This window comes from Antedon mediterranea, chromosome 4 (assembly GCF_964355755.1).
Source record: "Antedon mediterranea chromosome 4, ecAntMedi1.1, whole genome shotgun sequence".
NCBI lineage: Eukaryota > Metazoa > Echinodermata > Crinoidea > Comatulida > Antedonidae > Antedon > Antedon mediterranea.
Genome location: NC_092673.1, coordinates 4,550,276 through 4,564,093, shown reverse-complemented (window position 1 = coordinate 4,564,093; position 13,818 = coordinate 4,550,276). Strand labels below are relative to the sequence as shown.

The window sequence follows — 13,818 nt, the reverse complement described above, 5'->3', positions numbered from 1 at the left end:
AACCTAGGTACAATTTCAGCCGTGGGAAACAGCCATTCTTTCTCTCTGTAGTTGATTTTCTTTTCTTTGAACAACCTGCCTATGATGTTGACCACTTTTCGTTTATAGTTTTGTGTTGGATTACGTTTTAGCAGTTCGTAAACATTAGTGTCGCTCACCATGGTTCCCACTTTATCTTTGTAATCATTAGTATTTAGGATGACAGTAGATCTACCTTTATCCGCTGGGAGAATAAGAATAGATTTATCTTTCTTCAAGTTGTTTATGGCCTTTCGTTCTTTGGGGGTTAAATTTGAAGGTGGTAGAGTGGTAGATTTTACAATAGCTACAATTTTACAGCGAACGGTGTCTTGTTCTTCCAGGGGGACGAGATCAGCCGCTTTTTCAGCCGCTACTATGAGATCGTCAATGGGCATGGATCGTGGGCTCGCCGCATAGTTCAATCCCCTTTGTAATGCTGATATTTCGTCCTCACTAACCAACTTACTAGACAGATTTACCACCCATTTTTCCTACCCCAAAATAAAATCAAGAATAGCCTCGTCCACCCAAAAGATAAAATCGAGAAGATGGATACATGTGGAGTAATCTACGAAGTCACCTGCCGCAACTGTCCACAAGTTTACATTGGGGAAACAGGGAGGGCATTACAAACACGAATTAATGATCACAAAAAAGATGTTACAACAAACACGGGGGGAGTAATGACTAGGGCCTCCAGAACATCCACATCTTCGATCATACACAAATCTGCCATTACAGAACATGTCATAAAACACAATCATGTACCGAACTGGGAGGCTACCATCTTAACCAAAGAGCCTAAACGCAAAGACAGACAGATTAGAGAATCATTACATATAAGGAGAAATAAAGAGAAGACCATGAACCGGGACACTGGAGCCCACGAACTCTCGCATTTGTACAATGATTTGATAGACACATCACCTGGCCGAGCCCCGCACAACCTCCAACCTACAACCGGAGGCGTACAACGTCATCAACAGATGACGTCAAGAATGACCAAGCTGCATTAACACTCCGCAGTCAGTTGAGAAGGATCTCTGATAGAGATCGAAACGTTCGAGTAAGTACTCCGTTAACTTGTGCTTTTACAAAAACGAAATTTGTCATCTATCATCTTTATATTATACATAACCCTCTCACCTCTGGTCCATACATGAGGGCTGCAGGCCCAGGTCCATCTTCACCTGATCCAATCTCTCCTTGCTTAGGTAATCTGCGCCGTATCTAAAATTAAAATAATCATTTTTTTAGAGTAAAAAAAGGACATCACTGACATCATGAGTTTTATGATTTGAATTTTGAGATTAAAACATTTTTTTTCTAAGCAGTATAACAGCAAATGCAACCCACCTGTCTAGAAAATGTTTTTATGTCATCTGCTGTGGAATCGAGATCTTTCATTAAAATGGCAAGATCAGTTGTCTCTTGCTTGGCCTGAAAAAAAAAAGATAAATTGAATAAAGTATCTTAGGTTAGAATTATTAAAATTGAAAAAAAGAGTGGACCAATCAACTTTAAGCTCTGTCTACACTATCAAACTAGTTTGACAAAAAAGTGTGATGTGCCCAAAAATGGTAGTGGTATGCTTTTTAGGCATATCACTACCATATTTATGCATATCACTACCATATTTGGACACATCACACTTGTCACTTAAAGTTTGATAGTGTAGACAGAACTTCACCTGCATAAGCACTTTAACTTTCTTAGTTTCCAAAGTAATACATTCACTAGCAGATGTGATCATCTTGACACTGTCTTCCATCGCTATGGTAAGGTCAGTCTCCTCCTGAACCAGGTGTACATTATACAGGTGTCTGAAATAGGTGATGGCTTTCTTTAATGCCTCAAGAGAAGTTGTCTCATCCAGCTACGAAAAAAATCAGATTAGATGCTTAAGTTACATTACTACCAATAATTGAAATAATTCTGGTAAAGCTTGAGTTTTAGTTAAAAAATCATTTTAATTTATTAATATTTATTAATCATATCATATCATATATATCGACCGCAGTCGACCATCTTCATCAATCAGACATCAGCATAGCTAGATTTCCAAGTTTTGCGGTCCTCCATGACACAAGTAAGTTCAGATGTATTTCCTAAGCTGGTATCCTCAAGAAGGACCTTGACGTATGTTTTGTTTCGTGCACCTGATGATCCAAGTTTGGGTTCCCAGAGCAGAAATCTGCTTGCTGCTTTTTCTGTGTGACGATAAAAATGGCCGGCAGGCACTCAATCTGCGGTGTCTTATTTTAAAGGTTACTTTTGGAATGTCGCCATACAGCTGTGTTTGGTATTTTGTCCATCCAACTGATATTTAGTGCTGCTCTGAGTAATCTGGTGTAGCATCCGTCCAAACTTTTTTCCAATTGTTTTTGTTATTAATAATAAAACCCCTTTTTTAGAACACCACTATTCAGGGGACACCACGTTGGAGAGCCACCAGACATTGTTTTACGCTTTTGGTAACTCCGCCTGCCTTTGTGGGGAGGCAGAGAGTAAAATATTTTTATCTTTTTATTTTTATTGATCTTTTTTCTTGTAATTGTATTTTTATATATTTTATATTGCAAAATTAAATTTATAGGACACCAGAATAAGGGCACACTTTTATGTGAAACGAATGAAGGGAAATAAATATTTGGCCATCAAATGTTCGTGTCCCAAAGTTGTCCGTGGATTTTACCTGGTCTTTTCTAAGTTGTTCAATGTAGAAATCCAGTGAACTTTCATATGGTGCCATCTCAGGGAACAGTGTGCCAATCTTGCAGAACAAGTCAACGCTACAGTTGGACAAAGCACTGCAAACAAATAAAAGCTTAATAAATTAAGATCCTGAACTACAATATAATATGCTTGCACAGTTAGCATCCTTCAGTGTTTATTGCATGCATTAACATCAGAGTTTAACACTTATGAAAAATACCCTTCATTTACTTACTATTGATATTTGTGTAGAATAGCTTGAAACTGATGTAGGGTAAAGATGAGGGTGTTGGTAAATGATAGCTGTTCTCCCTTGTTATTTTGAAGCATTCCCTCTCTATCAAAGCTTTGTGGCAACTCAGCCTAAAGAATTGGAAAAGCAGTCGACGAGTGAGATATTGTATAGGAATATGAAAATAATATCATGTATGGGGTTGTCCATATTACGAGAATAATGGCAATACATAAAATATATCACAAAACACATACAGTATCTAGATACAAATGGTTTATGTAGTACAGTATACTATTTTGACATTTCAAGCCAATGCATACCAGCAAATTAATGTATTAATTCAATTATCAAGTTGTATATTTTCCTTACTTTTTCTTTGATTTGATTAATAATCATCTCAGCCTTGGAATTGAGTCGAGACAAGAGCAGAAGAACTTGAACACAGTCATGATCACCTTAATAAATTAAAATATAAAAATAATCAATCTATTTTGATACCTTGGGTTCTGTATCTGAAATCAACACAATCATGAATGACTTAAGCTTCACTATCAAACTAGTTTGACAAAAGAGTGTGATGTGCCCAAATATGGTAGTTATGTGACATCATGCCCATATATATTTTGTTGTCACATAAAATTTGAGTAGACTGAGCTTCGAAATTATATTCTTTAACTTCAAATCAGATTAGAAAAAAAAAACATATGAGTACCTCCTCTTCGAAGGAAGCTATCTGCCATGAAAGAACAAAGCAACTCAATGTGGCGCTTTGACTGCTCTACCTCAAGCTTGCGTATGTCCAGTTCGATCATCTACAAAATCAATAAATATTCATCACATAAAAAATACTTTCAAGTTCATGTTTATACAAACATTGAAGCAAAATGTCAATTACAGTTTAGGAAAAGGAAAATAAATGCGTTGAAAGTACTCACCTTAGCCTGTGCTTTGGCTTCGGCAAATTTTTGCTTGAAGTCAAAGGCTGGTTGATCTGGCGTCGAATCCTGGCTGTTGTTGGCTCTTTCTGCCTTCAAGAGAAGTTGACGATTCTCCTCCTAATAAAGAAATAGAATAAAGGCTGTGGTTAAAAATGTTCATCTGGTAATAAATAGGCTGGGTTTGTGTTTTTATATATTTTATTCGGACCCCAATGGAAACCAATTCTTTTTTACTCTTTAATTGGGTTGTCCATCATCTTCATATGGTTATCCTTTGTTTTTCACGCTGCTGCTCTAGCCCGCTACGTCCCATTAGGACTACTCAATCAGAAGCTAAAGCAAGCAGCAGTTATAGTTCTAAGGACAGACAGTTTTGTGAAAATGGAAACTCCACTATGATTTATTGATTCCAGCTGCTACAGTAGACCGAAAAAACGTCTGGGAAAGAGTCTATTAGGACATGTCATGCTAAAATTACAAATCCCTAAGCATTTCTGGTATATTCACTGTCAGCAGATATTCATTGAATTATTATCGAAACAGTCCATTAAAGTTTGTGTTTGTAATAGGATACTTCACAATTGAAATATCTAGGGTGATGAAGTGACCCCCAGATTTGACCTTAGCAATAAAATTAACTAAAGTGACAGAAATTGAGTATTCACTTCTGTAACAAAAAAATAATATTTATTCAGATATAAAAAAAGGATTATCCCGAAATAAATAAATATCTGAGGTGTTTGTTTATATTTTTTTGCTGTAAAATCACTAAAAAAAAATAAAAAATAAAAAAATAGCTAACTGAAATTCTAAATACTATTGAACCTTAAAGAATCATTTACCTGAAGAGAAGAAGTAAGTTCTCTAAACTTGGCGATCGTTTGTTGGTAATCAGCAACGCTATCATTCATAGATTCCATTTTACGCTGAGCATCGAGTACTCGAGAGTTAGCCATGTCACGTTCTTCTCGCAATTCCAACTCGGTTTCTCTTGCATTTTCCTGGATCTCTTCGTTCATGTCGGCGAGTGCTTCCTAAATAAAGTCATACAAAATCTTAAGCTTTAAGTATTTAAGGCAGACATTCTTCAGACAATTCTTTTTCAATATCTTATTTTACCTACTTCTAACAAGGTTCTAAAGACATTAACAAGACATGTATCTCACCAAATCATTAATGTTGTCCTGCAGCTCTTGGACCTTTTCTTCAAGTTCAAGGTTAGCCTCTGACAAAGACTCTACCATCTCCTCTGCCCCAAGAGCAGCATCCACTTGTTCCTTAAGCTCAATCACCTGGTTTTCTGCTTCCTTCAAAGCTTTGGAAACACTTTCTTTCTGTATTCTTGCTTCTTTACATTCGTTCACAACCTTTTCTTTCTCTTTTACCAATCCTTGATACTCTTGCTTCTCATGGTTGGAGAGGTCACGCAACCTCACAAGAGCTTCCTTCAATCTGGTGTTCTGTTGTTCCATCTGTTTGATTTGGTAGTTGGTAGCAGCTCCTTCAGTACCTAAACGCACCAACAATTATAAATTAGTATTGTCCAGTACATACATAAAATAAATTTAGTCACATACAAAAAGTATACATATATGTACTGAGCACTGAATGTGTAAAAACCTGAATGATTTTTTCTAAGACTTCAAACAATTTTATTTTTTAAAATGGCAATAAGGCAATTCCAAGTATGATTTCTAAATACAGTATCACATGTGCCATTTTTGTTTACTTAACCTAACTTTTAAAATAATTCCTATATGACACCGTGTTACATTGTGACATGTATTGTGGAACATTCATAAGATACTGACAAAATGAAGATACAGTACAGAGAATTCGTGTGAAGAACATGTGGTGTAACACCCACACATACTGTATCCCCATAAACGTTTGTTTTACCAGCTTAGTGTCATGACACAATCTTAAAATAATAACTAAAATCCTTTTATGTTTAAAGCCACACAATATTGTCAGCAAATGAGTAATGAAGGAAAAACTATTCATGATTTTTAAGTGACTAATTACATCATTATTATGTTTTTTAACTTTGTGCTGTACTTTCTTAATATCCATAGAATACAGTAACCTAATTAGAACTAGATTCTAAGCTAGTCGCTAATTAAAACATGCCGAGTTTGGGAATAAAAAATTGAATATGTAATAATCAATAAATAGTTGTATTGTGCATAATAGAATTAAATAGTGCATAAATATTTTATAACACCTTCCACCTTAAAAAAAAAGTTGACTCATACGGTATAAATTAAATCAAATACCTCCACCGTGTAAGTATGGGGAAAAGGAAGTTTGATGGGTTTGTAAATAATACTGATGTGAACAAAATCTTAAATCTTGAAAATGTCACCTAAAGCTCTGTCTACACTATAAAAACTAGTGTGACGTGCCGTAATATGGTAGTGATATGATGTCATTATGTCCAAATATGATGTCATTGTGTCCATATATGATGTCATTGTGTCCATATATGGGCACATGTTTTTTTCCACAAAAGTTTGATAATGTAGACAGAGCTTAAGAAACAATTCCAACTAAAATTATTTTCATGCAAAAAGAACCATTCTAGTTTTAGAATCGTAGTACATACAAATTGTAACCTTTTGTGCAGAAAACACACACATAATGTGATTGTAAAAGGGCAAGAAAAAAAGTTCTGGGCTCATAATATGTCCAGGGTCAACACACTCTTCATGAAGTGGGATTGAAATGACTATTAACTTAAAATATTTGAAGGTTCAGAACACTAAATAAATTCAGAATACTAATTCAATTTAGATTACCGTATTTATTCGAATAACCGCCCTTTCCCCTCCCTGGGCGTTTATTGTTCAAGAGGGTTATTTGGGACTGAAGGAGAGTTTATTTGAGGGAGGCAGGCCTTTATTTTTTTGTGTGTAATATGGTAACATGTATAATAAAAAAATACCCCCTAAATATAAACAATTAATATCAAAAAGTGATCAAATACAGTAAAAACGGTAACAACATTCTTGGTTGATCATGGCAGTCAATGAATTCTACTACCAATATGTGTTGTAATACAAAATTAATGCATGTGGCAGGGTGTTTATTATTATTATTTAATATTATTTATTTTATTATTATTAAGGAAATAAATAAACACATGGGAAATTTATTATTCCAAATGGTGTACTATGAGGGGCGTTTATTCGAGGGGGCGTTTATTCGAGGGGGCGTTTATTCAAAATGGGCGTTTATTCGAATATATACAGTATTACTAAAACATTCCTTAAGAAATAAAGTAGCCCTACTATTCGAATTTTAACTTATGTGATAAGCAAGTGAAGTGACCAAAGCAAATTGAATATTTTGTTTTAGTGGAAAACATATTTAGTTATCCAAGAAAACGGTCAAAAATATGAGCATTATGTGATTGATGTTACCAGTACCTTTGAAACCATCGCCTGATTTTGCTGAGGAGTAAATTCAAATAGTTAACAACAAATGTGAATATTTTGTGTTTTAAATATCATAAAAAAACAAACAAATAAAAGGCAAGAAATATCTGATCTGATACCCATGTATTTTTTTTCTATTTTTTTGTTAATTATATATTTATTATATTCTGGACATGAATCCAAAATAAAAGAAAAACTGAATTGAATTAAACCTGCTGCTGATATAAAATTGTTTTTAAGATTTAAAAATATAGTATTATCATTTTAAACAAAACAATAATGGTAAAGAGTTTAAAAAAATTAAAATTAAATTTTGGGTGAGGAATAAATATATTTGTATCTCCCAGGAATATTTTATAACGTTATAACTATAACAGCCTCTTGCATTAAGTAAGATTTAAAGAAACATTGTTGTAGTCTTTACCTCCTTGCTCAATTTCACTTCGAAGCAACTCAAGGTCAAGGGTCAACTCTTCGTTTTTCTCTTTCAATGTTTCAACTTCTTGTTGTAAAGTATCAGCCTGAAAGATAATGTACATGCATAATTGAATCTAAAGCTCAAACTAGTTTGACAAAAAAGTTTATTTAATAAACTTTATTTATTCCCGAGACTGATGCACAGTACAACTCGTTCAGTCAATATTGATTATTTTTACACAAGTTTTTGATATTACAAAATAATCAAACACAATATAAATATGAAAAAAGAAAGACAAAAATTTGAAAAAAAAACGGTAGTGATATGACATCATCATGTCCATATATGGACATATCACATTTACAGCAAGCTAATTGTCATGAAAATAGTGGCACTGTTATCTTTATTGTTACATATAAATGCAAGGTTCAAAGCCTAGAATGGTTGGAGTGATGAAATAATAAACAATTTTAGACTTACTCGTTCTTCTGCCATTTCTTTGTCAAGAGTAGCCATCTCAATGCTTTCTGCTACTTCTGCAACATCATCCTCATGTCTCTGCTTAGCTTCAACTGCCTCCCTAGCTTCCTAAAAATCATAAAACAACCACAATTATGAAAAAATAAACAAATCATCACAACAAGCTGCTTTAATTGTATACCCATACTCATCACAATCATTCCACACAACCATAACATCACCACAACCACCACTACCAATAACATCACACATGCCACATCTCATTCAAATCTTTCCAATGATCTTGATAAAATTCTGTCTAGTTTGACAAAATAAGTGTGATGTGCCCAAATATGGTAGTGATATGCACAAATATGGTAGTGATATGATATCATGTCCACGCATGGGCACAACACATTTTTTTGTCACATAAGGTTTGATAGTGTACACAGAGCTTTAAACTTACTTTCTTAGCTTCTTGCAGTTGTCGTTCTAGATCAGATTTTGCTTCAGTCATTCTGGACTTAAACTCTTGATGCTTTAATACAAAAACAAAAGTTTTGTTATTTGTTTACAGTCTATTACGGGGACACCTTCAGGACACAACAACAACAAATTATCCCCCAGGCATAAGGGTTTAGTCATAGTATTACCTCTTGTTTAGCTTACAAGAAATTATCCTCTAATAATAGGGTTGTTTCATGTATAGGGGTTAGTCATAGTATTACCTCTTACAAGCTTACAAGAAATTGTCCTCTTATAATATACATATACAATAAATCTGGGAAATTTTTGTGACTATTTAAATTTATTGTTTTGATTTAGCTTTTTGTTTATTTTATTTAATTATTTCTCCATTGAAATCCAGCCACTGATAGTGATACCCACAGCATTGTCATTTTTTCAGTAATTTGCCTTTAGACTTATAATTATATATATAATTTAAATACAGGATTCTGTTGTTGTTGCTGTTTATCTACTGTACCTGTTGTAGTTGTATCTTCATTTTCTCCATATCTTTTAATTTAACTTTGTCTTCAGCACGCCGGATCTTCAACGTATCCAACTTCTCTGAGAGATCCTTCACCTGGTGTCGCAAGTTCAAAATTTCCTCCGAGTGGAAATCTTCTTCGGATTCTGGCTGCGAAGCCTCCGATGGTGGCGGGCTTGGCCTCACCTCTGGGGGCTTAATCTATCAAACCAAAAAAATAGATTATTAGTTTAAGAAAATATGTTAAATAGTATTAATAAAATGTTCCATATTAAATATGTAGAATATAATATGTTCTACATCTTTCTTTATTGAATGATTCTGTGCTCACAAGCTATTTTAATCACTGTAATAGGCAATTGCTGCATTTGTGGTGATGATAAATTTACAAACAAGATTCAAGAATATTTACAGTCTTTATTTAAAGTTCTTGTTATAAAAATAAATAATAAAATAATTATTTTTGAAAAATAAAACACAAACATCCATTTATAAACAAAGTATTCATTCTTGGAAAAAAAGTGATAAATCAATGCTGAAATAAAAGATAAAATTGTAAAAAAAATCTGAAATAGCAAACATAATTACCGCGTACTCTAAAAAAAATACAAAATAAAATCAATAAATACACTCTACACTGCATATATTATTACCGGATTAAGTTATTATGAGTTTAAGGCATAAACCAAATAGTGTAGCTACTGTAGCTAAATAAATGTTTTTTTAATTAAATAAGTTATTTTTAGATATATAGATCTCTTGCCATTATATAATGAATAACAATAAATTTGGTTATATAAGCCATTTATATATATATATATGTATTTTTATACAAATAATACAATTATATTAGTTTAATACTGAATAATATACTTGATGTTGCTCATTTTTAAGCTGTGTGAATGTGATAAATAATTGTCTCTTTATTTATTTATTTGTTTGCAGTGTGAATGCATATCAGTGCAGGATTATAGAAACAAACCCTTGTAAAATTCGAGCAGGGGTCGTCAAACACACGGCCAGCCTGTGGTTCTTTTATGGCCAGCCTGTGGTCCGAGGGCGCTAGACATTTGGCCAGCCTGTTGTCCCGAGGGCGCTAGACATTTCGGTCAGCCAGCAGAGAGCCATAGACAGAGAGAGATGTAATAAGAACACTAGAGGGCGTACTCCAGACTGAAAAGTGATTCCAACAGGAGGGAGAACCAACAACATGGCGGCCGTAAATGTGTCCAAAAACATTATTTAATATAACAAATAATAATCTAATATAATACATTAAGACCACACATATTCTTGTCAAAGCACAGTGAAAATGAAAACAGCTGTAGAGGGCTCACTTTAGAAAAGCATGGAAAAGTTATGTCTAGCGCCCTTGGGACCGCAGGCTGGCCGATATGTCTATCGCCCCCGAACCACAGGCTGGCCAAAAAAGAATCACAGAGACGGGCTGTGTGTTTTCATGCTAGCGCCCTAGGGACCACAGGCTGGCCAAATGTCTAGCGCCCTCGGACCACAGGCTGGCCAAAAAAGAACCACATGCTGGCCGTGTGTTTGACGACCCCTTTAGTAAAATTCAGCAAAAAGCCAGTGCAGAATAATCATATATAAATACTTTATGCAACTAATATAATACATAAATGTCTATGGACAATCTTTAAACTACAGTTTAAATCTGCAACTGGTGAGCCCTTTAAAACTAATTGCAAACTCAGACAAGTATAAAAGCATCTTATTTGCATACTTAAAAGTGCAACCATTGCTTACTTATGTGAGTAGTGTAAACACAATTAATGGGTCACAGTGTGGTACACATCTACTCCTAACATTAATTATATATTACTATATTAAAATTTAATTCAGTCTATTTGTTTTTCTTTACAAAAAAAGTATAAAGCAAACTAGAATTTAAAAAAAAATTAACTTTAATTTAAAAATATAAAAAATAAAAGAAATTGCATTTACATTACACTTGTAATATTAACAAATAATGCTTGAACCAAAAAAAAAACAGAGTAAAAATAAATTTTACAAATCAACATAGCAGGATTTTAAAATAGAAAGTTTTGAAAAATTCATGCTGCCATGAAATTTATCCATGAGAAAACAACATTTAGAAGGATAAGGAATTATATCATCAACTGTATGGGTGGAAAATGAATAAAATAAATATTAATAATATATTATAAATAATATGAATAATAAAGCACTAGTAAGTTATGGGCCTGGAAGGATTGATCTTTATCATTATCATGCTAATATAAACACTAATTAAACATTACACAGGTAGGGGTTTTGACAAAGGGATGTCAGGGTATAGAAACTATATACAAATATAATTGCAAAAATAAATGCTATTTCAAAAATTTATTAAAAAATTAATTGTCAACTAACTTATTAAGTTAATTATTTGTTGCCTATAAATGAGGTATACCATAAAATAGTAGAGCATTGAGAAAATCAATCTTGACTATTTGATTTTTTTCTTTTTTATACTGGGTGACTTTTAATTACAAGACCGTTCTGCTAGAGAGGAGCCCAGTATTATAGGACCATGAGTAATATCCTCCTCCTATACAAAATTCTTATTGTTCACAACATCTTTATGTCCCATCCGAAGAACATAGCAAAGAGAGTAAAGTATCTTGCCTAAGAAATACGATACACATAATATGGCATAGACAGGTCTCGAACCTTTCATGTGCTCGTCCGGTATCTCTTACCATATCTTAGAAGTAGCGTGTGTTTTCGTTTTATATACATGGGTGCAGTGACTGTTGCTTTTTAATATCTAGAATATTTGAGTTACAATAGGATTGTTTCTGTGTGCTATATTTTTTGTAGATTTTACTAGCCCATGCCAAAGCTGTTATCTAGAATGGTGGTGTTCTTGCTTAAATCAGTGGTAATTATACTATAAGTCCTGGCACAAAAGAAGAGACTGAGTCTATTCCACATTTTATGCTGGGCTATATTATTTTTTGTTTTAAGACAATAATAATAATAATAGCCTTAAAACCAAGTCAAGTTATAATTTTACATCAATGCTCTACAAATAACCAAAATAATCAACAAAAAAGTAACCAAAATATTAATAATCCCATATTCTGTAAATTAAATTTCTTGGGTATTAGTAGTATTAAAACCAAAAGACGTGTTAAAACTTTTCAAATACATTCAATTATTTTTATTTTTTATAGCAACTCACACCCTGAGCTGGTTTTGCTCCACCTTTCTTCTTCGGTGTCTGTTGAATAAAAGTTAAAATTTGGCATCATAAAAAAATAAATATTATATTAATTATTATTCATCAGCAAACACAACATGATGGTTGAACAGGAAACAGGCTAGGAAACAAACAAAAGTTAGTAGGGTATGTACATACAACGTTACAACAAAACTATTAAACAAGACGTTTTCAACATCTAAATTTTAACCTATGCTGAAAAGTATTATTATATATATACCAATCATTACATGACATTTTTGTTATCAGTGGCATAATGGCTATGAGCGCTCACTGGCTAAACCCAAGGGCGCGTGAGCTGAAGGGGCCCCAGAGCATGAGCAGTCCAATGCAACTACTGTACACAGTGTTGAAAGGTGGCTTAGGAGTGCTAAACCAGGGGTCTATGCCTGCCGCCACTGTTTGTTATACACATAACCTTTCTATTCAAGTTATTAAGAACTTTCCTTTTAATTTATTCTTACAAATTCCTTTAGAATCAAGTTTGAAATTATATCATACAGTATTTAAACTATGACAGTGAAATATAAAAAATCACAGACCTGGTGGTCTTTTGAAACAAAAAACACTAATTGCAATTTACATATCCATTTTGATCCAGATCTATGTTCTAAACATGCGACATACTGAACTTGCATGCTAAGTCATGCTACCAAATGCATAGGGTATAACCACTGATGAAGGTAGATTATTGAGAACTCAAGATGCATCATTGAATGGTGTACAGTGAACTCACTTTCAAAGAGGCTAACTTGGCTGGTTCTGATGCTCTTCTATCAAGGCCCTGTAAAGTTATCCAGTAAAATAATATGTATGTAGGACTATGGCCAAAACAGCCAAAACAAAAATTAATTAATTAATTTTTTTAACCAATCCCGTAAAAATAAAGGTTGCATAATCTGTCATTACCAATTAACCAAGTGCCAAATCACAACGCAAACATTTTTCCTTCAGGTCAAAGGTAAAAATATCGCATTCATCTGATAATTATACAATTTGAATGAGATAATTATCAGTTAATTTTTCACGAGCAGAATCCATTTCCACAGGCAGTTTATCGGTTAATTATCAGTTAATTTTTATCGGTTCATTTTTAGCTGCGGAAACATGGCCTAAATAACTAATGGAATTCAATCTCTGTCTGAAGGATGCTTAACTACCATTATAGACATTTTTTCCATTTAAAATATCTGTTAATGTTTTTATCATTGATTACTATATGGAATTAGTACACTACTTTTCTATCATGTTTATGTTATGTTGCGTAAATTTGTAAAAATGTAGCTTTTTATGTATGGTTGATACATATTTATTTTCCTTCCTCACTCCTGAATTTGCCATAAAAAAAACACACAAAATA

The 13,818-nt window shown here is 33.3% G+C and overlaps 1 protein-coding gene across 5 annotated transcripts in view; it reads right to left on the bottom strand.

Moving 5' to 3' along the window:
* Positions 1–13,818, bottom strand: part of LOC140046390 (dynactin subunit 1-like) — a 41,081-nt gene that overhangs the window by 25,138 nt on the left and 2,125 nt on the right. For 2 of the 5 annotated variants that reach the window (XM_072091026.1, XM_072091029.1), the window contains exons 5-20: positions 13,195–13,242; positions 12,420–12,458; positions 9,209–9,415; positions 8,690–8,761; positions 8,245–8,352; positions 7,771–7,867; positions 5,076–5,419; positions 4,752–4,943; positions 3,907–4,026; positions 3,684–3,783; positions 3,341–3,426; positions 2,972–3,099; positions 2,717–2,831; positions 1,712–1,897; positions 1,378–1,461; positions 1,168–1,251 (exon numbers count right to left, since the gene is read on the bottom strand). In XM_072091026.1, coding sequence (XP_071947127.1) covers positions 1,168–1,251; positions 1,378–1,461; positions 1,712–1,897; positions 2,717–2,831; positions 2,972–3,099; positions 3,341–3,426; positions 3,684–3,783; positions 3,907–4,026; positions 4,752–4,943; positions 5,076–5,419; positions 7,771–7,867; positions 8,245–8,352; positions 8,690–8,761; positions 9,209–9,415; positions 12,420–12,458; positions 13,195–13,242 — 2,010 coding nt within the window. The remainder of the gene's footprint in view (positions 1–1,167; positions 1,252–1,377; positions 1,462–1,711; positions 1,898–2,716; positions 2,832–2,971; positions 3,100–3,340; positions 3,427–3,683; positions 3,784–3,906; positions 4,027–4,751; positions 4,944–5,075; positions 5,420–7,770; positions 7,868–8,244; positions 8,353–8,689; positions 8,762–9,208; positions 9,416–12,419; positions 12,459–13,194; positions 13,243–13,818) is intronic. The other 3 variants (XM_072091027.1, XM_072091028.1, XM_072091031.1) reach the window with 3 other exon arrangements.